The sequence below is a fragment of the Ochotona princeps genome, chromosome 8, assembly GCF_030435755.1.
Source record: "Ochotona princeps isolate mOchPri1 chromosome 8, mOchPri1.hap1, whole genome shotgun sequence".
In the NCBI taxonomy this organism is placed as follows: Eukaryota; Metazoa; Chordata; class Mammalia; order Lagomorpha; family Ochotonidae; genus Ochotona; species Ochotona princeps.
Window position 1 is genome coordinate 60,989,433 of NC_080839.1, and position 27,887 is coordinate 61,017,319.

At 43.8% G+C, this 27,887-nt stretch overlaps 2 protein-coding genes across 4 annotated transcripts in view; one reads left to right on the top strand and one right to left on the bottom strand.

Moving 5' to 3' along the window:
• Nucleotides 1–5,547: 5,547 nt before the first annotated feature.
• On the bottom strand, nucleotides 5,548–15,582 carry YPEL5 (yippee like 5). 3 transcript variants are annotated; one of them, XM_004582708.3, is made up of 3 exons: nucleotides 15,450–15,582; nucleotides 7,821–7,985; nucleotides 5,548–6,432 (listed from the first exon to the last, which is right to left on the bottom strand). In XM_004582708.3, the coding sequence occupies exons 2-3, from the start codon at nucleotides 7,959–7,961 to the stop codon at nucleotides 6,208–6,210; spliced, it is 366 nt and encodes a 121-aa protein (XP_004582765.1). In that variant the 5' UTR covers nucleotides 7,962–7,985; nucleotides 15,450–15,582; the 3' UTR covers nucleotides 5,548–6,207. The 3 variants fall into 3 exon arrangements, with proteins under 3 accessions (XP_004582765.1, XP_058524108.1, XP_058524109.1); XM_058668125.1 differs by lacking the exon at nucleotides 15,450–15,582 and adding an exon at nucleotides 13,898–14,076; XM_058668126.1 differs by lacking the exon at nucleotides 15,450–15,582 and adding an exon at nucleotides 13,967–14,065.
• Nucleotides 15,583–16,571: 989 nt separating this feature from the next.
• The window catches only part of ALK (ALK receptor tyrosine kinase), an 878,396-nt gene continuing 867,080 nt past the window's right edge, over nucleotides 16,572–27,887 (top strand). The window contains exon 1 of the mRNA XM_058667362.1: nucleotides 16,572–16,748. Within this exon, the coding sequence (XP_058523345.1) occupies nucleotides 16,726–16,748 (23 nt within the window). The 5' untranslated portion in view covers nucleotides 16,572–16,725. The remainder of the gene's footprint in view (nucleotides 16,749–27,887) is intronic.

Here is a 27,887-nt window from a genome sequence, read left to right on the forward strand (position 1 = left end):
GGTGCACTAAGTCAGTCTGGGCCAAGGGCCCATTGGTGTGTGCGAGATGCTACTGGGAGGAGACTTGGTTGAGGAGTTTGGGGAACTCCTCAGTCAGGACACAGTCCTTGCAGGTGAGCCCAAGAACCAAGGCTGGGAACAGCTAAAACCAGGCCAGTTTACAGTATCCGGTATATGTGGGGCTAAAGTTTGGGGTCAGGCCAGGCTGAGTTAGTTCACAATACCCACTGGCAGATGTGAGAACCAGGACAAGGTACAGGATAGGCTGGGTCAGGCCACAACACCAGCCAGTTCACATTAGGGCTGGGACTAGGGGCTGGCTGGGCTGGGCTAGGCCACAGCACTCACTAGCATAAGCTTGAACTGGGAGTAGGCTGGACGGGGCCAGGCTACAGCTCCTGCTAGCAAACGCTGAAGTGAGGCGGGCCATGCCAGACTGGGCCTCAGTACCCACCAGCATACCTCAGACAAGGTGGGGTGTATGTGTGTGCAAGTCTTGTAGTGGAGCTGTGGAGGACACTCCTGCTGGGCCACTGTTCCCACTGGAGAGCATGTGAACTGGCAGCAGGGGTAGACCAGGCCAGGCAGGGCTACAACACCTGTTGGCCTGCATATGAACTGGGTTAGAGGGAGAGCCATGCTGGGCTAACCAACTGTATCCACTGGTGCATGCATAAGCAGAACAGGCTGATTGAGCTTTGCTGCAACATCAGCTCTCAAGTTCTGGGACTGGATCAAATCCTGTGAAGCTGGACTACAGAACCACCTCTAAAGTGCAAGATCCAGGACTGGGAATGGACCTAGTAGGGAAATGATGGGAACCTCTCTGATGGGCTGCAGCTCCCACTGGTGAACATGAGAATCGGGGTTGGTGATGGGCCTGGTTAGATAGGCAGTGGCACCTGCTGGCACGAGTATAGGCTGGATAGTGGGGTTGGTTGGTTGAGCTAGGCTTCAAAGCCCATTGATATGTACAAGAGCTGAATGGGGTGTGGGACAGACTGGACCAGTCTGCTGCACATACTGGCAAGCACAGGAACCAGGGCTGGAAGCCTGCCTTGTGGGGTTGTTGGTTGTTCTGGTCGCTCCAACTAGGCTGCTATTCCCATTGGTGTATGTGACGGCTGAGTATCTAGTGGGCTAGGTTGGGCTGGGTCGCAGCATCCATTGGTTTACGTAAAAGACAGGGCTGGAAACAAAACTGACCCAGCAATTGCAACTAGCAGTGTGTTTGTAGGTTGATATGGGTGATGGACAGAGCTGGACCCCGTACTGACAAGCATACACAAATGTCAGGTCTGGGATCATTTCAGCCAAAATTTCTTTGGCTGGAGAGGTTTTCGATTTAATCTTGACTCTATTTCCAATTCATACCTTCCTTGGAAGTTTCACATGGCTCCTTCTGGGTGTCTGGTGTTAAAGAGACAAGCTGCTTTGGAAATGAATCATCACAAACACATTTGAGTATTTTACAACAGGCAGTTTCTCAGTTCTGTACCCACACCAAGTCAACCTTACTAAGTGACTTAGACAAAAGATAGAAACATGTAGCAGGCCCAGCACGATGGCTCAGTGGCTAAATCCTCACTTTGCAGGTGCTAGGATCTTAAACGGGTGCCAATATGTGCCCTGGCTGCTCCACTTCCCTCTAACTCCCTGCCTGTGGCCTGGGAAAGCAGTAGAGAATGGCCCAAAACCTTGGGACCTTGCACCTACATGGAAGACTCAGTTCTTGGCTCCTGGCTTCGAATCAACACAGCTCCGGCTGTTGCCAGAAGATCTTTGTCTCTTTTGCTCTGTTAATCTGACTTTCCAATAAAAACAAATAAATCTTACTCTCTATCTATATATATATATCCATATATCTCTATCTCTATCTATTTATCTAGATATATAGATATAGATATACTTACAATGTAAACTGCCAGGGACATGAATAGGTAAATCTGGGTACCAATGTTTGCCCTCCAACCCCAAAATAGCCACAGCTTTAACTTCATCACTGCATAATCACTAGCATTTCTAACCTAGAATACTTACTTTGGGTCTATTATAAGCATGTTTAAGATTGAAACAATTTGTGCTCACCATCACCGACATGAGCAAGGATCCTGAGATCTTCAAGAGGAAAAGCCTTAAATCTAGACTTTCCTAGCAACCTACTTAGGCAGTAATGTCATCTGTACTTGGTTCATTACCTTTCTCACCTCAAAGTAAAATCCTTCCTGTTAGTTTTCCTATCTTAAAAGAGCAACAACATTTTTTTTTTCTTAAAAGAGAATCCAACAACATTCTTCTCAGAAACAGAAAAGAGGATACAAAAGTTCATCTGGAATCGCAAGAAACCATGAGTAGCCAAAGCTATCCTGAAGAATAAAAATAAAGCTGCAGGAATCACAATTCCAGTCTTCAAGACATACTATGGAGCAGTGATCATCAAAACAGTCTGGTACTGGTACAGAAACATAGAGGATCAATGCAACAGAATAGAAACACCAGAAGGGAGACCACAATGTATGTAGCCAACTAATCTTTGGCAGGAAAACAAAACAATCCAGGGGGAAAAAGCCTGGTCTATTCAACAAATGCTGTTGGGACAACTGGATAGCAGCTTGCAGAATTAAGAAGCAAGACTTGCACATGCCACATTATACAAAAATCAGCTCTAAATGGTTCAAGGACCTTAACTTGCACCCAGAAACCATCAAACAATTAAAGGAAAACATAGGAAGCACTCTCCAAGATATAGGAACACGGAAAGACTTCTTAGAAAAGATGCCAAAAGCACAAGCAGTCAAAGACAAAATAAACAAATGGGACTACATCAAACTAAAAGGCTTCTGTACAGCAAAGGAAACAAGTCACAAAGTGAAGAAGCAACCAACAGAATGGGAGAAAATTTGTTCACACTACACAGGTGTTAGGAAACTAATATCCAGGATTTACAAAGAGCTTCAGAAACTCAGGGACAGTAAAACAAAAGAAAACAAAAACCCTGTTTAAAAAATGGCCAAAGGAAATTTTCAGACATTTTCCGAAAGAACAGATTCAAATGGCTAACAGAGATATGAAAAGATGCTCAGACTCCCTAGCTGTCAGGGAGATACAAAGGAAAACCACGTTGAGGCACCACCTAACTCCAGTGAGATTGGCCTACATTCAGAACTCGACTAACAACACCTGCTGGTGTGGATGTAGGGAGAAGGGTACCCTCCTTCACTGCTGGTGGTAGGGCAGGCTAATACAACCACTATGGAAATCAGTATGGATAGTGCTTAGAGAATTGCAAATAAACCTGCCACATACCCAGCTACCCCACTCCTAGGGATATACCCAAAGGAAATGAAAACTGCATATGAGATGGGGATCTGTAATCCTATATTTACAGTGACACAATCTACAATAGCAAAGACATGGAAACAATCCAGATGCGCATCCAGGTAGGAGTGGTTAAGGAAACTGGTACATCTATTCCACGGAATGTTACTGAGCCATTAAAAATGATGAAATTATACCATTTGTAACTAGATGGTCCCAACTGGAGACCATTATGCTCAAATAAGTCAATCCCAAAAGGACAAATTACCGTAAGTTCTGTTATAAGGAAACCATCATGCAAATTGTAAGTTAAATAACCCTTTTCATACCATTTTTCTCTTTGCTGCATCCTGTGTGTTTTAATGTTTTTTATTTCATTTTTATTTCTTCCAAATACTTTCTTTTTTCTTGTTGAATTCAGTGCTGGCTCATGGATCACATGGTGGCATCATTTTACCCAAGGGTAAATGTGTTTTCTTTCCATCACTCATGTGTTGGTTTTTCGGTGGCACGTTTTTTCTACTCCATGGTGTAACTTTATTGTTGTTCCAATTCATACCAATTGTTAACCTTATTTCATGGCTTCTCATTTAAGGGAATGTATAGTGATGGAGCAATAGAGACTACCATATTCAGATGTGGACATACAATGCAATATGCATCCCTACTTCCAAATCAAAGATGGACTCCCAATGAAACTGTTGGATATGTTTACACAATGGATGCTGGACTGTCTGACATTGTCTGTACCAGCAATATTGGGGCACGCTTAAATAACAGACTGCTAGAATTATGACTCAGTATGAAGGACTATACTATTGTAACAGCATGGGGAAAATCAGTTGGGGTGGTGAGACTTGGGGGGAGGGTGGAAAATCCCAGTCTCTACAGAATTGTAGCATAAAATTTGAAATAAAAATGAAAAAAAAAAAGCATCAACTGCTTTTCTGTAAACTAATCTGACAGTATCTTGGAATATTTTTTCTTTGCAAATGCATTTGCTTCTAAAGGAAGGCATAGAAGAGCTCCTTGCTGTGCCTGTCACTCACCCAAAACTAACTTGGCAAAGTGACATTTATGTGCTCATATAAGTTAACTATATGTAAAGCATAATGATAGAAAAGCTAATATTGGCAAACTCATGATCTTCAGGCATTAATTAGGCGGTATTAACAATGTATGTCATTTTACCACTATCCAAAGTGAAGCTGTGACAACCATTTAAGGGCATGAAGTATGTATTCAAAGATACAAAGAGGATCACTAGACAGAATCAAAGGAAAATTAAGTAGCAATACTGCACCAATGCAAGACAAAATATTCTTTATTGACAGTAAATGCACAGAGTGCTGTAGGTAGGTAAGGCATGCTACTAGGATTCTGCATATAATCCAAGACCAGTATGGAAATGAATGGGAATGGATGCTGTTTCTTAATCCTTAAAGTCTGAGTCCACTGTGAACATTGGAAACATTATGTCCACTTACTTCAACATATTATACTTACTTCAACAGAAACCCATGCCTCTCTTGAGATTCCAAAGGCAAATAAAAACTGTACTCAGAGGTCACTTCTCATTATCAAAGATTTCACTAACTCAACTGAGGCCAAGCTTCCCTTTGAGACAAAGACCTAGAATTCAGCATGTAAACATCCATTCATTTCTTTAACAATAAGCCAATTTTACTGTCAATTATTCCACCAAAATCAAATACTAGAAAATCTAGACTTAGGATACAAAGAAACGTTTGCATTTTTACATTCTGTGATGTCATAAATTTGAGGCTAAAATGATCCCTTTCTAATTGAGCGTAACAGAGTTCCAATTTCAATAGCTGAGTTTCAGAGAGAGGGCTTGAAAAAAAATAATGCTAATCAGAGCTTTACTCCTTTGATGAAACTATCAGGCTCCAGACTTGTCACAATTGGTGCACAACCGAGGAGGAAGGGCTGACAGCTCTGTAAAGCCCCACTAGTAGATAAGCCGCTCCATTTCCCCTCCTTTTCAAACAGATGCAGATGAAGTGTTTTCTGCATGAACGCACACTAACTTCTGTTCCACTGTTTTCTAAATCCAGTACTGTGGGTCTAACAGTGTGCTTTCATTTTAACACAGAATAATATGCACAGCCACTTTAGCCTGAGATAAAAAGAAACAAATACTATGAAAACTATTTATCAAATACCCTGTTATTAGGTATTTTTAAAAGCAACACAAGACCAAAAACATCCAACTATTTCTTTATTTATATTACTATGCTTAAGTTACACGGAAAAAAAAGGCAACCAAGTAGTTCTACGCCATCAACACCAGTTACGTGGTGACACGTCACAAGGGACAGCCAAGATTGACAGGGAAGAATGGGCCACGGTTCATCTCCAACAAGAATATGGCACACGGCCAGCACAAGCCATGCTAACACTGAGCCTTTAGCGTTGGGCACAGATTCGGATCTCTTCTCTGAAGCTAGCAAATCAAATGACTTCTTAGAGAAAAATGTTTTAACATGAAGCCAAAATAAGTTTAAAAACCATGCTCTTGACATATTTTCCTCCCAAATTTTACATAAAACACTTCCTCACTCTCGAACAGTCCAGAATTTTTTTCCTCACACAGCCCACCTTATAGTTGCAGACTCCTCTGCCTCAAGATGTAAACACAGGGAAAAATAATGGCGTCTGCATAACATTCTCTCTACACACTGCTATTGGATGGAAAATGCAAAATTAAAAAAAAAAGAAACAAAGAAAGGTTCCATCTTAGATTCTCACAACTTCTTGTTCTGCAGTTCATGAATCCGACTCTGATGCTCAGGTGACAGTGTATGTAAGTAGATTTTTGTTTTCAGTGAAGGAGACCTGGGAGAAGATGAATGGGTCTCTCTTTCTTCAAGAGTTATCAGACGGTACATGCTCCTCAAAACCCTCACTCTCTCGAACTAGTGCTCGTTCCAGGATCACGCGGCCTTCCTTGTAGCGCTGGCTGTCTTCAGTGGCAAACTCATAGATCCATCCCAGCTTGCTATTGCAGTTTTTGCAGCTCACATCTCGAACCATGTGACGGCCAGTGAGCATGACCCGGTCCTGAACTTCACTGTACTGCAGGTTAACCACCTAAGAAGCCAGTAAAAAGAAAATTGCAAAGGTACATGTTACTTGTCAAGTAAGTACACAACAATATAATTGGTATAATAGCAATTTTAGCAACAGAAATTAACTTTAGTCAAACTTACAATACCTTGCCTTAGAACCATCTTTAGAAACTACTGGGATAAGTAAACAGCTGGAACTCACACTGCAGTGAACATTAAATGCAAGCATGCATTATTAAACTAGCCCAAGTTGCACTATTATAATTATCCTTCTATGTTGTAGTGAAGAGTCCTGGAATTTGAGTCACAAACTGTACATTTGGATCCAGCCATTACCACCACCAGTCAGTAATGAGCACAGTAAGGTCAATAATGTGAAAACTCCTAGCACACTACAGAATATGTCCAATGATGGGTATGTTTGCTTCTGAAATACATTCTATATACACACATGCTGGGACAAAGCCTACCACAGACTGCACTGCAATGCAGTTTTTAAGCTTAAAGACAATGAAAATAATGAATTCTGTGAAGAATTTCTGTTAATTCTGAATACCCAGCAACCCCAGCACTTTCCTGTAAAGGGTCACAGGAGTGTTTCCGGCTTTGAAGGTTGGATAGTCTTATTGTAACTATCTCACACCGATGTTACAGCATAGTCAACAACAAGCAAAGCACACGCAGGGCCATGTTTCATCACATTTCACTGACAAGCATTTGGTCCGATGTAATGGACCAGACTCCTGTTCTATACCTAAGCAGAGGTCAAGAGAAACAGATCACATACAGGAAAACTAAACCCACCTCCTCAGGCTAGGCCTGTCCTTACACCCGAAAGTAGAAATTTAACCTGGCCAGTACACGTCAGGCTCCAGGAGGCAGAATCACATCAGCTAATTTCAGGGCAGGCTAGACATTAAAGAGGAAGGTCGACTGGAATATAAGTATGCTTGCAAACCAGGAAACCCTTGTGAAATCCACATAATAAGCCAAACCATAAGCAAAGACAGTGAACATGAATTAGAGAAAAGGTTAATCAGATGATCTTTTATGAACTTTTATTGGCTATCCATAAGAGTTCACACCTCTCTCCCTTTCCACGGATAAACGAAGCAATGTGCGAGGGGAGGAGGTGGATGTCTTGGCTCCTTCTGGGCCTGTGCTAAAGTTTCTGCCAAATTCTCACACACTGTACATTTCCTGATGCCATAGAGACCACCCTTATCACATTCTTTACACCTCAAGGTCAATAATCATGCTCTAGTTAATAGCTCTCTGGGGTCTGCTCAAAAACAAACTACTGGGCAGTTATTTCTAAAGATTTCAGTTCTACACTCTTCCTGGTCTCCAAGCTCTGGTGCTGTTGTCAACTGAATCCACACAGGAATGAAAACAGTTTATCTTACTAACCTTGTTAAAGAGAAATGCTCTGCCGGTGGCGCCTGTGAACCGAGTGGAGATGAGTTCCGAGCGGTTGGTCAGGATCGTGTCACAGTTTGCACAGGAAAACAGACGGGTACCACCAATATGATCAAGGAAAATTCTGCCCATTTTGATAGCTGAAGCTCTAAACACCTAGGAGCAAATGGAAAGAGTAAGAAAACTGGGGACCTTAGGGAAACCACTTATAATGTGCTTTGTCAGACCTGATGTGAAAAGAGCTGACTCTGAACTAAAGGATCCAAAGTTCACTTGCTGAATAAACAAGCAGGTCCAAGCTAGGAGCACTTCAGAGGCAGCTGTCCAAGTGAGCAGACATGTCCGGGCAGGGCCAAGGAAGCACATCACCTCTCTTTTGGTGTTTTTAAAGTGAGAGTGGAAAATCAGTAAAGAAATCATATGATTGAAAACACTGGCAGAGAAGTGAAAACGAAGCTGTATCATACAGTGAGTAAAGATTCTGAACACATGTATTTCTAGAGAAGGCCTGTGGGGTATGAGTGGGATACAAGGCGCAGCAGAGGGAGCATGGAGAAGCCAAGAGGGTCGCCATGACTGGGGAGCAGGGCCTGAGCGGTCTATGGTCCATGGTCACACCTATGCTAGACGGGCTGATGGCACTCATTCTAATGTCAAAGGCAGCACTGTGCGAGGTATTTTAAAATCTTCAGAAATCTGTAAAATTGCTAACAACTCCACTTTGTGGATCACCCAAAGTCATCTAAAAAGGTTATTAATCTGTCAGAAGTTAAGTACAAAATCAGAAGGAATGCAGTTACCCAACTCAAGGTTAAGCATTTCCACCCACTGCCTTCTCCATGAAGAGGGTACCAGATAGTGGGGCAAAAGGCTACAGCAACAGGACTGCTTAAACACTGAAAAAAAAAAAAAAAGAGCTCTGAAACTAAGAAGGGTGCAATTAACTATTTTCAAGTTCAGAGTTAATACTGGCAACTTCTTAAATTCCCTATACTTAATTTCCCAAGATCAGGCATATTTTAAGAACACACCACAGTCTTCATTTTAAAAAGTGTGACAGAGGGCATTTGTTCAGAATGTTAGCTGGATGCTTATGATGTGGGCATGGCAGATATAGCGCCATCTTGAAACATGTACTGAAACTTCAAGATGAACTCTGTATCTTCTGCCTACATCTTTCTATCTTAGGCTCAAAATTACAGCGTAGGTGTGACCATTTGGTACTGAGCGTAAACAGATTTATCATGCCTTCTTTTTCCTTTTCCAGTGTATCTTTTACTCCTTATCTAAGATTTTCAAAAACGGGATTCAATTGTATGACTCATTACCAAGACTAAAAATATCCTATCAGAATTTTATGGTGCACCATTCCTAGCTTTGGTTGCCATTTCTAGAGTACTATACATGTAGGCAAGCTGTAAAATGTAGTTTTTCCTTGCTAAAAACAAATGACCATGAAATTTAACAGAAGTAAACAAAGACATCATTTGCCAATGGTCTAGAGATGGTAGAAAACTTGCCCCAGGTCCTCAGGTTGCAGGCAGTAAGCGCAAGCTCTGCAGGGCTGGAAATGCAGCCCAGCCCTGGCTCGGCCTATGCAAACTCTGAAGAGGCTGACAGCAGTGAAAATGCCACAGCCACCATCTAACTGTCTGTGTCCCCTCAAAAACCCACCACTACAACCCAATCACCAACGTGACAGCATGGTGACTGGGTCACAAAGGCAGAGTCCTATGAATGTAACTGGTATCCTCAATAAAGGTTCCAGAGGGCTGACCTGTCTCTTCCAAGCTGAGGACACAGTTAGAAAAAGGCTCCCATCTGCTGGGACCTTGGATTTCAGCCTTCCAAACTGTTGCTTATGCCATTCAGCCTATGGTGCTTAGTTACAACAGCCCAAGGCAGTCCCTTCATTATTTAAGAGGAAAAGTCATTAAAAACTAAGATGCAACACTTGAATCAGGCTTCTCCAGATCTTGATAGATAGAACTTTAGTCTCACTTAGTGTCTATACCTGTGTAGGACACTGCAGTCTGTACTTCATATGTCACATTTAATTTTGACAATTTCAGAACAGGGATTTATTACCCAACTTTTACAGAGGAAGATTGCATGTGATTTTCCAAAAATGGCCAAGCCAGGGTCAGAATTAAGCATGCTCCAGTTGTTTTTACTCTACAAGGGGCTGCCAGACTCAGTCTCTCCTCAGGTTTATCAAGAGCCTCTCAAACCAACAGTGTTCCTGCTGCATATCCTAATTCAGCTGGTGGCAATTCCAATCCCAACCCTCAACTAGAAACCTTGACAATTTCATAAAAACATAAAAGAAAAACTGAGGATGCCTCCAAAATCACTATTGGAAGTCTTTCCCCCCACCTGCCCCAGAGTCATCTTTAAGTCAAGCCCTCGTCACACCCAGTACACCTTGTGCAGTCACGGAGTGTGCATTGTTAAATGCAACACACATTCACAGGAGTCACATCTGTCCTGAGTTACACAGGACTCCAAAAACATGCCTAGAGACTGGTTTTTTCTCACAGAGGTGAAAAATAGCTGATCCTTTTTAAAACAGCCTTATGAAGGGATATCTTATACACAATAAAAGTCACCCACTGTAAGCATACAATAATTTTTAGTAAATTTATAAAATTGTGCTACCAACCCCACAAATTTTGCTTTAGAATGTTTCCATCATCCTCCCCAAAATCCCACTATCTGGTCTGTAGCCAGTCACTCCTACATCACATTAAGCCACTGCCAAACACCCGTTCACCTTCCTGCTTGATTACCATCCCAGGCGACACTTCAGATCTCCTACATCACGTTTCTAAAGCTTTCTAAGCGCAGGCTGCTTTCGCAGGCGGCTAACTCTCTGTTGACTGTGGGAGACTTCACTGCGTCCACTCATATTAAAATGGGTGCTTTCAGAGTTACAGCTTTTTTTTTTAAAGATGTTCTCTTGCTTTTTAACATCTCAAGCAAAAATCATACACATATATGTATATATATATTATTTTTATTGCGAAGTTAAGATATATACAGATTGAGGAGAGAGAGAGGAAGATCCTCCATCCATTGACTCACTCCCCAAGTGGCCACAACAGTTGGTGCTGAGCTGATCTGAAGCCAGGAGCCAGGAGCTTCTTCCAAGTCCCCCATACTGGGGCAGGGTCCCAAGGCCCCGGGCCACCCTCTACTGCTTTCCCAGGCCACAGGCAGGGAGCTGGATGGGAAGCAGGGCTGTCAGGATTAGAACTGGTGCCCATATGGGATCCCAGCATGTGCAAGGCGAGGACACCAGCCCACTAATATTTTTCAGTAAAAATTCCCAGATGCAATAAGGCCTCTTAGATACTAGCATTTCAGAATCCTGTGTTATAAAAATCCTAAAAGAATAAATATGAAAAATACTGTACTTGTTTTTAATTGGGAATCTATTCTCAATTATTTAAAACCTGACAGATGAGGGGTCAAGATGAAAACATGAAATCCATAGATGATTCATAGATATTCTAACAGTTATTTTCCATTTCATCTTCTTCCAACAAACTTGACACTTAGCCACCCAGAGCTTCTGATTTCTATTTTATCAGGAGACCTCGTGAAGCAACCACACTTAAGGACCTCTCCCTTTCTATAGCATTCTTTCTAATTTACAGGATTTATAGAACCTTTTAGAGAAAATATTTTTATTTCAGAAAATCTTGGAAGACAGTCTACAGGAATTATATTAAAAATTGGACATGATGTACTGTATGAATTTTCTAGTTTCCAGAGAGAAACTAGACTTTTCTAGTTTCCAACTCCGTGGGTTCAGAGTTTAGCTCTCTCCCTCGATAGCTTGGTAAACGCCGGGCAAATTACGATGACATCCGCTTATTAGGCACACACATTTCTTTGGCACAGGGAATGCCAAAGAAAGGTCGGTAAAAATCAGACTGCCTTCCTCAACATTTCCAACTACCTCAGCTTCCCTCTATCCAATCACCTGGCTCCACCTCTTTTAACTACAGCACAGTTCCATACCAGGTGATGGAAATGATACCCAGAAGCAGATAGAAACCTCTGAAGCACCTCAAATTCTTAGCGTCTCAGTTCTAGATCCTAAAATAGGTACCTGCCCTTCCTAATATTAATAATACAGCCTGGTTTCAGATGCAGCATCAGACGAAGGAGTCACCAACTTAACAGATCTAAAAATACCAGGGAGGAGAATGGGTATCAATTTGCATCTCACAGAACATTCTGATAAGAAACCACCACCTTCACAGGCAGACTTTTCCTTTGTAAAGGAATTATCCTCTCAGGGCATGTCCATGGAAACACAATACACTCTCCCACCCTCCCTCCTCTCTCAGCCAGAACTCCAATACTGACAGGCCCAGGCCGAAAGGCTGTAGGGAATCTTCAAGTGCACTAACAAGAGGGTGGCTCCAAAGGAGCTGGGGATACAGAGGCCCAGCACAGAGCTGAACAATCTGTCCCTTCCAGAGGCTTCATTTTACTCGTGACCAGGTTCTCGGTCTCTTCCCTCTCCACAACTGAGCGCTTTAAACAGTGTGGGGTTACTCACTGTAACACTGAACATTCAACGCAACTGTAATTTCAGCAACCTTTTTCTTAATGCTCTGTGTCCAATTCTATTAGAAACCTACACAGAAAACAGAATTTGATCCATACAACCAATATTCCATTTTCTCTCCAAGATATTTACCAAGCGAAGGTTTTTGTGACACAAGAAAGCTGTATTATCCCCTGGCAACACCTGCCAGCTTACTCTGCTTCATAAAATGATGTTCTGGTGGTGCAGTCAGGCCATTATTTGAAAGCAATTCCTCAATATGTTTTGTACTCCCCCTTGCTACAAATACTGCCTATTAAATAACTTTTTGTTAAATAATATTGTTCTGTTTCGTTAAATACTTTCTAAGTTTACCATATTTCCACAACACTGTTTAGTCATCACTAGTCACCTAATTCAAAGAGTCACAGTGAGATGGTAACCTCTCCAAAAACCTCTTTACAAATTTATGATTTTTGTTTATTGTGAGGCAATATCGAAAGCCTCCCAGTGAACAGACAGGAGCAGAATTTAGCTGTCTAGTTTCCTGGTGCAGGTGTCAAGTTCAGGTTTAGCTAGGTTCAGTTCCTACATGACAGATGTTATTACATAGGACTGCCAGGGGACCTGATGGATTCATAAAACCATTTAGACACTATGAAACACATGTTCTGTGCACGAATACGCATGACTACCCTTCACATTCTAGATATAGGTAGGATTGGCTCAGGTCTCAGGGACTTTACAGAGCAATTACAAGCTTAATTTCATTTATTTTTGGCCTTATTTCCTTTTACTTTATCCTTTTAAACATTGAAAAGCCTAAAAGTCGAGATCCAATCAGATAACATTTTAGAAAAAGTTACGTAAACATTACCAACCTTGTTTATAAAAGTTACTGCTAAAATCCCATTTAATCAGTTACCCTGTACAGAGTTAAATAACTCGGCACATCTCATGAAATTGTTTTCCACAAAGAACATGGCCCACTGGAGACAAACAAGGACCACAGTCCTCTTAGACTCCGGGTCAGGTGACATGTGCGGTGGTCCACCAAGGAGCACACACTCCACTTGGGGTCCACAACACCAAATTCCTCAAATTTCCTTTTCCTACTACTTGTAAATGTTCCAGGCCTCCAACTGACCTCCTAACGTCCTAATCTGCCCAGTAGTAACACAGTCTCTTCATTTCCTAGGACTAATCTATACCAATTCACACTGCTTGCTACTTCTCTCCTGCTCATCTCCCTGACCCGTTTTTGAATTCTTCTATCCTCACTTCAGAACTAACCTTGTATTGACACTCAAGTTCATTCGCCGTGACACTGCCTCTGTAGAACAGACGCTAAGTGTTTCCTAACTCCCTTCCTACCTAGCTCAGCCCACCTACACGCAACAAACTTTTAGGAGAATTTGCTAAGGCACTTCCCCTCGGGTACAAACAGCAAGCCCGGAAGCACTGCACTCTCTGGTTCCTCTTCCTCCTCGAGCAGCTGCAACCCTACCTGTGTGCTATGTGGCTGCCACAAGGCAGCTAGCTGACAGCCTACGACCCTCGTGGCTACTTCACGAACCAGTCAGCTTATTTTCCAAAAACACAAGCTTAGCCTGAGGTTACGTCAGGTTTTCCATCTGTCCAGGAGACCTGGAGGAAAACTCCTCGGGTTACCACCAGGACCCTGTAAACAGAAAAAAAGTTTACCAATAACTGAGCTATATACACCTTGCCAGGCGCCCCTTGAAATGCAGGGAGGGGGACCAGTCGGTGTTAGGATTTAACAGATTTTTGTAGTATTTCAGCTTCCCACTCCTGAGGGTAGTCCAGTGGAGTAGCAGGAAGGCATTGCGATGCACACCTGTCCTCCTGCAGGGGCGCACGGGCGACCCCTGCTCCGGGAGCACCTGCCCCCCAGCAGCCGCGGGGTGTCCCAGCAGCAGCAGCAGCCGCCACAGCCGTGGGGTGTTTTAGCAGCCGTGGGGTCCCCGAGCAACCGTGGGGTGCCCCAGCAGCAGCAGCCACAGCCGCGGGGTGCCCCAGCAGCCGTGGGGTGCCCCAGTAGCAGCAGCCACAGCCGCGGGGTGCCCCAGCAACCGTGGGGTGCTCCAGCATCAGCAGCCACAGCCGTGGGGTGTCCCAGCAACCGTGGGTTGCCCCAGTAGCAGTAGCCCCAGCCTTGGGGTCCCCGAGCAACCCCGGGGTGCCCCAGCACCCCCGCCCAGCCAGCTGATGGCGGCCACGTGATGCCCAAGGGCCAATCGGGCGCTGCCGGGAGGCCGAGCGCCTCGCAGGGCCTCCTCCGGCACAACAAACACAAGCCGGAACAGCTGGCCGCCGCGACGCCTGGCCCGCCCTGCCCGCCGCCCCCGGGCCGGGTCCGGAGTGCTGCAGGTCGCCCCGCGGCGAGAAAGGGCAGGCGCGGACCCGTCCGGTGGGCCGTGCGCCTCGGGGTCCCGGCGAGGGGCGCGTTCCAGGGCGGGACGCGCCTTGCCGCCCACCGCAAACAACTCAAAGTGTCCAGTTCCGACTGGAAAATCGGGCGGGTGGGCGCGGCGGCCAGGGGCGGAACGCCAGGCCTCCGCCCTCCCGGCGCGCGCCCCCGACACCGCGGTGGGGGCGGGGTGGGGGCTGGGGAGGGGGTCCCGGGCCAAACTGTCCTCGGAGGGGAGCCCGGGCCTCGCTGCGGGGCAGGGCCTTGCGGGACGGGGCCGCCCGAGCGCCGCCGGGCTGGCAGGGGGGCTCCGCGCCCAGGGGTCGCGGCTGTTTGCGGTGGCGGCGGGGGCGGGCCGCGCCAGGGCCTCACAAAGAGACAGTGGGGCCGCTCGCCGCCCGGCAGCTCCAGCGCCAAGGCACGCCGCGGAGGGCCGGGGAGTCGGGGAAGCGGGTGGTCGCGCCGAGACCCCTGGAGAAGCCCGCAGGCTAACAGGCACTTCCTGGCTGGGCCCCCGACCCGGGGCCGGGCCCCGAGCGCTTCGAAGCCGTCCGATCCGAGGGGCTCCTCAGGGCCCAGGGCACCTCCCTCCTCACCCCCGAGGCCCAACCCCTGCCGCGGTGCTCACCCGGAGCGGCGGGGAGGTCCGCGGCTTCCAGCGTCTCTCGGCTCCTCAGCTGAGAAGAAGCCCCTCGGCCACCAGAATCTCCAGGTTTAGTCAGGCCCCGGCCTTGGCCCCGCCTCTCCCTGGTTGGGCCTCAGCGTCAATCACCCAGCTTAGCCCCGCCCTCCTCACAGTCGGTTCTCCCGGTTGGACCAGAACGCCCTTCATGTCCAGGCCCCGCCCCTCGCCCTGGCACCCTGCCCCGGCCGCTGGGCCCCGCCCCTCCCCCGGCTCACCCTCCCCCACTCTCGACCCGGGGCAGGCTGACTGCGGCTCGCCCGCCCCAGATCCAGCGCTCGGGCTTCTTACAGCCAATCAGAGAGGCGAACTCTGCCCCCTCTCCCGCGACAGCCAATGAGGTGAGATTTAGGACCCACTCCCCTCCTCCCAGCTGAGAGCACACAACACAGCATCCACGTGAGTCAGCTTCTTAAAGGCGAAGGCTCAGCCTAATTGCAGCAGCTGGAACCCAGTGCGCGTCGCCCGCGTCACCAGGTGGCGGCCGCGGCCTAACTTCCTGGTGCCCAGTGAGGCCCGGTTTTATGACAGACGAAAACAACAGGCTGGTTTTTTTCTTAGGAAGCAGGTATGAGGTGGTTAAAATGCGCCTTCTAATTCATGCCCCCTATAGGGACTGTCATTGACTACCAAACCCCAAAGGCCCTTCGAGAACTTCTGAGAAAAACCCACGGACTGAAGTATTTTTCAAATGTGCCCAACTTTACGTACAACTCTATATCATGCCTGGGTAGTGAAAATGATTCTCCAAAGGCCTGGTCAGCTTCCATCTTTCCGGGGCCCCTCCTATAGGAACTGAGGTTGGCCGGTCCTCAGAACACTTGACGCTCAAGGATGTTTTCAGTGTCCATACCAGCTTCGTGTGGACTGGATGAACTGCTGGCGGGTGTGGGGCTGAGGAGGGTTTGCTTCAGAACTTTGTTCCCACCAAGAACAGCTGTTAAAAACACCTCACAAACCAGCCTCCAAGGTTGGGCCCCGCCTGCTGAAGCTGGGACATGGGCATTACAAAGCATGGCTGCCTTCTGTACAAGGTGAGCCACCAGAGGTGTGACTACCTGGGGAACCTGAATGGAACGAGAAGCAGATCCTCCATCTTAAGCACTGATGAAGGTGAAGGCATAGAGGAGTAAGAAGCCCAGCACAGGGATGACCTTGACCGGGAGTTGTTAGCAACTTGGCAGAGAACAATGAGAAGTGTATTTGAGAAAGGTGAATCCAGATGAGCTGGGATGCAAGCGTGAGGTAAGTTGGGCGTATGGGAGAAGAATTGCACACGAAGGTTTCACTTTATATGAAGGATGCACAGACCTTGCTGTGGATGAAAGGCACCTTCATCCCAGGAGACAGGTGGTGTTTCTCCATTACTAGATATAGGGTGCTTGAGAGGTTTGATTTACGATGGCAGGTAATGGTTCTGAGCTGACGGTCACACACTCCATTATAACATACATTACAGATATATATAAAAAAAATATATAAGAGAATATGAAAGAGAAATTAAATAGAATATAAATACTCTATAATGTAAAATAAATATAATCTAATAAAGAAAATACAATATAAAAGAGAAATGAAAAAGAGGGATGAGATGAAAAAAGTATCCTCTTGGGTGTTTGGTTAGAATTGTGTCACCTTTATTTAGAATGAATTCATACTTTGGTGAAACTTTACAATTCAAAGGGCTTTCCCAAGCAATGGGATCCATCTCTCCATTAATCAAGAGTTCTTTTACATTCTTTATGAGATTTTGTGGTATAGTAGCCTTCCTCTAGGTTATATAGGTATATAGCCTATAGCTATATCATTTTTGAGGATACATTTAGGTATATGTGTTTTCTGGGAATGATATGGGCTTAATTATGACACTTTCCCCAAGTTCATATGTTGAAATTTAACCCCCTGGTGACTCACAATGTGACTGCCTCAGCCAGGACTTTGCAGAGTTATTTAAGATAAGGCCATTAGGGTGGCCTTGCCTGCCCAGTCTGACGTGTGTTTGTAAGAAGAGATTAGGACATTTCAGAGTTCGACTTACAGAGGGAGAGGTGACCCTGGGAGCAGAGATTGCAGTGATGTGGGGCCATAAGCCAAGGGATAGAGGCAGCCAAAAAGATGCCAGAAAGGCCAGGAGGCAGGAGTTCCCTCCAGCATGCATGACCAGATGGACACAACTTGGCCACTTTTCTGTTTTGACCCAGCTCAGACTTGGGACTCCCAGAACTGTAAGGCAATGGATTTGCATTGTTTCAAAGCACTGGATTTGGAATTCTTGTTATAGCAGCAGCAGGAAACTAATGTATCACCTGATTTCTTTACAACTTAGTATTATAATGAATGTTCTTACTACTCAGTGCTGTTTATAATTTGCTTTTAATTTTGTTCATAACTGTGTTGTTTCTAATGTATGTGATTTCCATAGGTGTTCAATTCTCAGTTGACAAAACCCTAAAACTCCCTGGCATCAGGTGGCACTAGTCAAGAGAGGAGATTAATTATCTCCCTCCACAAATGATGTTAAGACATCTAAGCTTTAGTAAAATTTGTAAAAACTCTCTGCAACAACAACAAAAAATGACTCTTCATACTCAAGTTTTTCAGCAAGGGTGGTTAAATGTCTAAGTTCGGTGGGGCAAATCAGAGAGCAGAATAAAATGGAGATGAGCTGCACAAGCTTTAATACTTTAATCAGAGCTCAGCTTCTGCACTGCCATGTCCTAGTATTTGAGCATGAGCAAGTATGTCAGAGAATTGCTGGAAGCAGTAATCATCTTTGATTATTATGAGCATTGAATAATGTCATCCATGTTAAGTGCTTAGAGAATGTCCCTGACACCTCTAATAAAGGTTGTTGCTATGTTCCTTCTAGTTCTGCCATGACCTTTGACGGTGGAGGTGTGTCTGTGGTGGGGAGGTTGTGCTATTTTCCCTTTGCATCCACAGAACATTTAGTCTCCTCACCAACTACCAGGCAAATGCTGATAGTTCTCTTTTGTCATTCAACCCTGAATGGAGAGAGTGCTTGAAATACTGCCAGTAGTCTGTTATGATTCATACCCTGGAGGTTAAAAATGAGACGTTCAACTCATTTCAAAGCCTATCTACACACACAAAAGTTAATAAGCAGAGGTTCCTGGGCTTTGAAGAATTCTGTCAATGAGATTACAAACACCCTAGAGACTCCTGTTAACAATGATAGTTGTTTAGGTGGATGCACTTTGAATACAAACATTTAGGATGCCACTGAACTTCCAGGCAGAGCTACATGAACTGACATCATGATGACAAGCATATATTAATAGGCAAAAAAAATTCAGGTTGCACAGAACTATATAATGGGGACTTTATAAAAAGTTTGTGGAATACCTACCGGTTTGCATGAACCAGGGATGGGAGAAGACTGGGCAGAGCTAGGCTGCAACATCTGTCAGCGAGAGTTGGGACTAGGGGCAGGCCAGGACAGGCTAGGCTCTACAAAGGCTGAGGCAGGGCATGGGCTATGCCGATTTGGGTCAGAGCAGCCACCGGCACATGTAAGATCTGTGGCTGGCAAAAGACCTGGTCGGGGAGCTAAGGGCGCACCCCAGCTGGGCTGCGGCTCCCATTGGTGAGTGTGAGAGCTGGAATGGGGTTGCAATCTGGGCTAGAAATGGCTGGAATGTCCCTTGGTGTGGGTTAGATCTGGGGTATGCCAGATTGGGCTGGACTCCAGTAACCACTGGTGCTCATGAGATCCATGGTAGGTGTAGGACTGGCTGGGCTAGGTCTTGGCTCCTGTTGAACCACATGAGAGCTGTGTCTGGGCATGGACCAGGTGTGGCTGGGCTGTAGCTATAAGAACCAGAATGGGTGTGGGCTGGTTGGGCAAGGTCACTCACTGTTCCTGCCAGGACAGGATATGTACTGAGTCTGGGTGGCTGTTCCCCATCCCTGGGTACTGAGGCTGTTAGGAAGCTGGATGAGGCACCTTCCCTTCTCTCCCTGCATCCCTGAGATACAGGAGAAAGAAGAAGAAAGTTTGGAAACACTGGTCTCTCCCACTTTCCCTTAATCCTCGACCCTTTCCACCCTGACCAATTATGTGGATATCATCAAAAATAAAGATAAATTTTAAAAGTTTGCGGAAAGTGAAATGTAAAGAAAAGCTTATTTTGGTGAAAATAATTGAGAAATCATGCACAGTCTTTTCATAACTTGCATTTCTATAAACTTTTTGATGACTTTTTGTGCATAATCTGGTCTAACTTGTTGGTAATAATAATAATAATAATAAAATCTTAATATGTAGCTAGCTGAACTGTTCATTTTTTATGCTGGTCTAGTTTTTACAAACATTTTATAATGCATATGTTTAACTTTAGCACTTAGAAAATTAATGAGGGTAAATGTAATTTGTTGCAAGCAATTTTAAATTTGGTTTGCTTTTGGCTTTTATTGAGAACTGATTAAAAAAATGATGAAGAATTTGTTTCTTCTGCAGACTTCAGCATCAGTCAGCACTAGTAGGTGGTTGATAGCAAAGACATAGCTTGAAGTAACTAAAGCACAGGATGGAAATTCACTGGGCTACATTAAATGACAGGTGGCTTGACCTGGCCCTAGAGGACTGTGCAACCAAGACTAGCTGGCTGCTCATTTCTCTGCCTTTTAGTGGGTTGAAAAGACAGTCTTCCCTGCAAACTCTCTGGCTGAGTGATTTACAGAGACTGTGTTCAGCCTGATCCGTCAGGGGCCAGTCACCATGGTTGTGTGTTTAGGGATCTTTCACTTGGAAACCTCTAGATTTCCCCAGCACCACAATATAGGAATTAAGGGAATGCCAAACCCAGCATGGTCCTGTAGTATACAGACAGTATTATTGTTGTCCATCCAATGCTACGATGCACTCTAGCATCTATTGTAATGTTTTCTAGATGATTAATTTGTCCTTGGGAAAAGTGTCAGAGACGGGGAAGCATCAAGTGTTATTGGGAAAGACTGAAAAACTGAGGGATGCCCTTAACCTTAGGGCATCCCTAGGGACATCGTCACAGACAATATTGGACAGGGGCTCAAGCACATGAGTCACCCCTGCTGCTTCCTGTGACATGTTAGCAGGAACCGAGATGCAAAGCAGCACTCTGACACGGGATGCAGGCATCCTGCCACGCTGCACCACGTACCCCTGAGGCATTTCTTTCAAAATTTAGTTACAGGTCAAAAAACTTTTTAAATCCTGAAGACCTTAAAGTCTTAAGTTCATATGTACTCAAAACAGGTTGGAAAGGCAATCCCATATGCAAATCTTTATTCAGTGCTCTGTTAAAGTCGTCGTCTGCTGAACATACCCCCTGACTTAGAAGCTCCACATCGATGCCATTACATCCTTTTTGCAATTCTGGACGTTAACTGGCATCACAAGGAAAGTTTGAATCGGAAAAGATTTCATCCTTTGGAGTCTCTAGAAAACCCTGTGTTTGGACAAAAGATAATAACTGGGTCAGTAAGTAAAGGTGGCTCAGGGCTGGTGTGTGGCTTAGCTCTGCTGGATGTGTTCTATAGCTCCCAGCTGGACTTCGGAGTTCTGGAGAATGAAGAATCATCACATATATTTTTATATCTTTATGTATATAATTATTTCATTATTTATTTGTTTGAAAGAGAGATTGAACTTCCATCTGCTGGTTCACTCCCCAGTTGACCTTAGTAGCAGAGGCTGGTGGCCCAAAACCAGGGTCCAGGAGCTTTTTCCCCATCTCCCATGTGGGTGCAGGGGCCCAAGGACTTGAACCATCCTTCACTGCTTTCCCAGGTACATTAGCAGGGAGCGGCCACGACATGGACCAACAACCATGTTGGATACTGTTGCCACAGACAGAGATTTAACCACTATGTGTTTTTGCAGCATTGTTTTGCATAATCATGTAATTCATTTTTAGCTTGTTAATGTACTGATTATATTGACTGATTTTAGAATAATGAACTTACCTTCTATCTTACCAAAACTTACCTTCTAACTTACTAAACTTCCTTTGGACATAGGATATGAATCCTTTAATATATTGCTGAGTTGTTTTTTTCTAGTATTTTGGTGATGGTTTTTCTAAATATTCATGAGGTTGACCTGTAGGGTTCCTTTTGTGTGTGTGTGTGTATTTTTATTATTTGGCTTTGTCACCAGTTATAGCAGCTTTGTAAAAGTTTAGGAAATATTCCTTTATTTTCTCTTTTCTGGAAAAGATTGAGTAGAGTTAATACTAATGTTTCTCTAAACATTTCACTCAGTTGGTCAGGGCAGTCATATGGGCCTTTCAGATTTCTTTTTTGGGACTTTATAATTGTCCGTGATAATGATCAGGTTTCTCAAATGATATTTCATGTGAGGTGAATTGTGGTGGTTTATAAATTTGTCAATTAATTGGTCATTGTCATATAAGTTGCCAGATATGTTAGCTTGGAGTTGTTCGCTGTATTTCCTTGTTTGGTATGTGTGCAGTCTGTGGTGACTGCACAGGTTTCATCCTGGGTATTCTTATCTTCCTTGCTTTCTACTTTGTCAGCCTTGCTAGAAGTTTGTCAGTGTTAGTCTTTTCAAAGAACCAGTTCTGTTTTCATTGATTTTTTTTCTTACTGTCTTTTGTTTTCAATTTTACTGAGTTCTGCTCTGTATTGTCTTACTCCTTTCTGTTTGTTTTGATATTTGCGTTCCTCTCTATTTTCTTTTTCAAGGTTCTTGGGTTAGGAGCTGGATTATTGATTTTAGACTTTTCCTCGTTCCTGATATAAACATTTAGTGCTATAAATTTTCCTCTTGGTAGAGCTTTAAACAGTGTCCCACAAGTTTTGCCGTGGTATATTTTTGTCTTCATTTTGTTCAGTGTATGTTTAAAATTTCTCCTGAGATTTTTTTTAGGTTATGAAATATTTAAAATTATGCTATTGAGTTTCCAAGTGTTTGGAGATTTTCTTTCTATTATTGATTTCTAGTTTGATTACATTTTGATCAGAGAACAGGCAATGATTTCAATGTTTTTACATTTATGGGGTTGTTTGTTTCTGAGAGAAAACATTGTTTTAATTAGTTCTGACTGTAAGGCCTTATATTCACTTGTGTCATTCACAGTGTTACACTTCAAACAGGAAGGGATAATCAATCAGCTCACTAGATTTGAGATAATTTTAACAAGACTTTGTAAAGCTTTATAGAAAAATTACTGGGGCAGGTGTTGTTGTGTAATGGACAAAACTGGCCTGTGGCACCTGTATCCCATATGGGTACCTGTTCAATGCCCAGCTGCTCCACTTCAGTTCCAGCTGTAAACTAATGTTCCCACAAAAGCAGTGGAGGGCAGCTCAAGTGCTGGAGTCCTGCAGCCATATGGAAGACCCAGAAGCTCCTGGCTCCTGGTTTTGGATCAGCCCAACTCTGGCCATTAAGGCCATCTGGGAAGTGAACCAGTAGATGGAAAATCAGACTCTCTCTCTGTCCTTCCCTCTTTCTGTAACTCTGCCTCTCAAATAATTACATAAATGTTTAAATATAACTATTATGGCCTTGATGTGTCTGTTCAGGAAGAAATCCAAGCCTCCCCTCCCTGTTGTGGAGTTCTGTTTTGGTCTCCCAGAATATCTTCCGCCTTGTTGTTTAGAAGGAGGAGTATGGACTCTGTTGTCGGGTGAAGTGCTTTGCTTTTTTTTTTTTTTTTTAATTTTAGTTTATTCTTATTGGGAAAGGCAGATTAACAGTGAGAAGGAGAGACAGAGAGAAAGATCTTCTACCCACTGGGTCAATGTCCAAATGGATGCAATGGCCAGAGCTGAACCAATCTGAAACCAGGAGCCAGGAGTTTTTTCAGGTCTCCCATGTGGATGCAGGGTTCCAAGGCTTCGAGTCATCCTCCACTGTTTTCCCAGACCAGAAGCAGGGAGCTGGATGGAAAGTGTAACAGCCAGGACATGAATTTACTCTATATGGGATCTGGGTGCTGGAAGAGGAGGATAAGACAATTGAGTCACTGTAGTGGGACCAAAGTGCTTTCTGTCTTTTCGATTCTGTAATCGACCATGCTGCCCAAGGGGAAGCAGGGACTAACAGCTTGAGCGTACATTCGAAGGAAGCTAGAAATGGAAGCACAGCGATGCCTCATCGGGCACTCAGACGTTGCCTTCATGACCCAGGCCAAATACCTCTCCCTGTTTTCTAGGTTTTCCATTTTTTGCCTTTCCTTTTCTTCCATTTCTGAGAATTGCTGAAACTTTTGTTTTAGAATGCTCTTTTCCTGTGTAATGAGTTTTTAGTCCATGTCTTTATTAGTTTTTCTGAGTAGTTTCTTTAGGTATTACATGATATAAACTGTACTCGTGATTGCTACCATTTTACCAGTTCAGATGAAGTGCAGAAAACTTAACTCCCTTTTCCTTCTCTATTTATGACAGAATTGACTTAGCTATTTCCCGTAGAGAATCACATCAGGCAGTGTTGAAGTTTTTCCTTCAGTGATCAAATGTAATTTAGAAGATTCAAGAGGATCAGACAAGACTATCATACTTATCCATGTTTTTGTATATGTCCTAAGATTCCATTTTTCTTTTCCTTTTAGAGAAATTTCTTTGCTGTCCTTTTGGTATAAAATTGCCTGGCAAAAAAGAGAAAAATTCTTTCATCGGAGAAGGTCTTGATTTCTGCTTCATGCATGATAAGCATTGTATCTGAATAGAGAATTCTGGGTTGACCAGTCTTTTATCAGCACTTCTAAAATGTTGTGCCACCTTCCTTTTGAACTCTATGGCTTCTTTTGTAAAATCTACTATTATTCAAATTGCCGTTGTTGTTAACTTTTCATTTTATGTGAAAGGCAGAGAGAATGACAGAGACAGAGCCTCCATCCACTGGCTCTTTCCAAATGCCCACAACAGCCAGACCTGAAGCCCAATCTTCGGCCAGGCTGAAGCCAGGAGCTGGGAATTCAATTCTTCCTCTGCATGAGTGGCTGAGCCATCACGTTCTGTTTTCCAGGATCTGGAAGCAGAAGCAGAGCCAGGAATCAAACCAGGGACTCTGATGTGGGGTATAGGCACCCCAAAGTGGCATCTTACCTGTTGAGTCAGTCACACAGCCCTCCAGTTGTTTACCTCTACAGGTGAAATGCCATTTTTAGATTTATTTATTTATTCAAAAGGTAGGATTGCAGAGAGAGTGGGAAAGACAGAGAGAGAGACAGAGATCTTCTGTTTGTTCATTCCTCAGATGGCCTCCATACCTGAGGCGGGGGCAGGTGGAAGACAGGAGTCTAGAACTCCATCCTTGTCTCCAACATAGATAACAGGGGTCTGAACACTCAGGCCATGTTCTGATGCTTTCTCCAGGCACATTAACAGGGAGCTGGATCAGAAGTGGAACAGCTGAGACTTGAACCAGTGCTCATGTGCGATGCAGTGTTCCAGGCAGCAGCTTAACTTACTACACTGCAACATTGTCTACAAATGTCATTTCTTATTGTATATGACTATATTTTGCCTTAGTGTAGAATTCTTTCTTGTTAAAATATTTATGTATTTATATGAAAGGCAGAGTGACAAAGAGACACAGAGAGATCTTCCATTCGCTGATTCACTCTTCAAATGGTTACAAACTGCCAGACCTGGGCCAGTCTGAAGCCAGGGGCAAGGAGCTTCTTCCACATCTCCCATGTAGGTACATGAGCTCAAGAACTTGGGCCATCCTTCATTGCTTTCCCAGGTGCATTGGCAGGGAGCTGGATCAGAAGTGGGGCAGCTGGGATTCAAAGCTGGCACCCATATGAAATGCTGGCTTTGCCCATGTGTCACAGTACCATCCCCTAGTGCAGATTACTTTAGATTGTTTAGAATTTTCCTGCTTCCTGAATATGTAGGCTTATGTCATTTTGCCATTTTGAAGAAGTTTTTACTGTTTTCATCCTGGCCCCTTTTCCCAACTCTTGAGAGAATCTAATGACCTCAGTGTTAGATGTTCCGTTTTAATTCCACAGATTTCTGAAATTGTTCATTATTTTGGTTATTATTGCTTATTTTTCTCTGTTGTATATCTTAAGTAATTGCTATCATCTTCAAGTTCATGGACTTTTGCTTTTATATTATCTCTTACATTCTATTGTAAATCCTTTCACTGAATGTTTTCCAGTTGTTGTGATTTTCAGTTGAAAATCCTGTTTCATGTCTTCGCCTTCGCCTTCTCCCTGCTTTTCTTTTTTTTGTCTCAAACTTTAGCTAATTTCTCATCAAAGCTTTTTTATGATGATTTCTTTAGAACTTTTGTCAAGTAAAAACATCTTTATCATCTTGCTTTAGGCATCGATTGATTATCCTCTTTTTTTTTTCTTATAAGATCATTTATTTATTTGATAGGCAGAGCCACAGCAAGTGGTACAGAGAGATATCTTCCATCTGCTAGTTCACACCCGAGTGACTGCAGCAGCTGGGGCTGCTCAGACCAAAGCCAAGCGCCAGGAACTCCATGTGGGTCTCCCATAGACTCCTAAGTAACCACATGCTTGCGGCATCATCTTCTGCTTTCTCAGGCACTTTAGTAGGAAGCCGGGTCAGGAGCAGAATAGCCAGGGCTTTAACCATGCTTTCCAGGCTACAGTGTCAAGGTCTGAAGCAACGGATTAACCCACTGCGTCACCACTCAGTTTTAGATCTGCCTGGTTCCTGGTACAAAGAGTGAGTTTTCTGTTGGCATTTTATATTTGTGGTTTTATGTAAAAGGATTCTAAATACTATTTAAACCTTGTGTTTTGGCTGGATCCAGCAAGTGTCCCAAAAAAAAAAAAAAAAATCCCATGTGAGCGCCACAGGAGGAGGGAAGGGGTTGCCTGGGAAAGTGTAATTAAAGGTTATGCTTGTATTTTTCATGAATATTTAAAAGCCTCTTTCAGTGACTGATTTTTAGGAGGGTATCACTCCATGTAAGCCAATTTGTTGTTTTAGTGAGTACCCACACCTGCTCCCTGTAGTGGGAGTTCTGCACCTGGAGATGAGGAGGCTGAGACACAGAAATATGAAGTAACTGGCCCAGAGCCTGCAGAGCACCGGCATGTAGTGTCACAGACTCTCAGGCTTTTCCCAGCAGCCTGGGTCATCACAGCCGTGTTCCCCAGGGCCCCAGCCAGCCCAACACGGCCACCGCAGCATGCCACCTTCCCTGTGTGCCCTGCACAGACGATCTCATAGAAAAAAAAATTTGGAAGGAGATATTTCTCCATCTTTACTTTGGCTATCTTTCGGTTGTTTGGGTTATTTATTTTCTTCTCTCTGTGCAACATTTTCTTTAAATGTTATAAGAACATATAACATATATTACATGTATACATGGAAAATGAACGTTTCAAAAAAAGGAAAGCAAACAGACAAAAGTTGTTTCAAGCTGAAACCAGCTGTTGTGGGCACGATGGAAAACAAAATTGACACAGTCTGAGAATAGACTGTGTGCATTCCCCACCCTCCCGTGAAGAAAGCATTCACTTTATATACCAGGGGACTTTATGAAAATTTGATACTAAATTAGTTTTTTTTCTAAGTCAAAGCCTAGTTAAATAGGAGTGTAAAGAAGTACTTATATATGTAAAATATTGTGGTAATTCCTTCTGAAAGTTATATATCCATTTGTACTTTACAAAGCATTTAGTATCTAAGGATACTTCAAAAAGTTTGTGGAAGTGCAGCCAAATGATAAATATATCCTGTAAACATTTTTAAATTCATGCACAGCTTTTTCATAATATATATTTTCCATGATTTTTTTTCAAGATCCCGTGCATGCATGAATATCAAGAGCTGTTTTTTTTTGCACCAAAAGAAACTTTTTCATTACATTTTCCACAAACTTCATATAGAATATTTAAAAATTTTAAGTTATGCCATTTATTTACTTATCTTTATCTGACTTGCTAATTGGACAGAAGGCTAGATGAAGGGAGATTTTCTATCTGTTGGATCACATCCCCAAAGCCAGTAATAGCTGGGGCTTGACCAGGTCAAATCCAGGATTCCAGAACTTAACCTGGGTCTTTCATGTGGGTGACAGGGGCCAAGTACTTGAAATCTCTTCTGTGTTACAGGGTATGCATTCGCAGGAAGCTGTGCTAGAAGTGGAATAGTCAGGTCTTGAATAAGGAATGTGGGTGTGTTAGCTGTCCTGCAGCAAATGACTTGGTGCATGGAGATGATTATAACAAGCCTGAACTACTGACTGATGGCCTAGGGTCACATAGGATGAGGGAGGAGGTATTGAGCTTATCTACGGGACCCATCAATTGTTTCCACACCCTTGTTTGGAACTCTTGTTTTGTATATCCCACCAAGTGTTCTCATTCAAATGGTATCCACTCAGTTGTTCTCATCCAAATGTTATCCTATCAATTG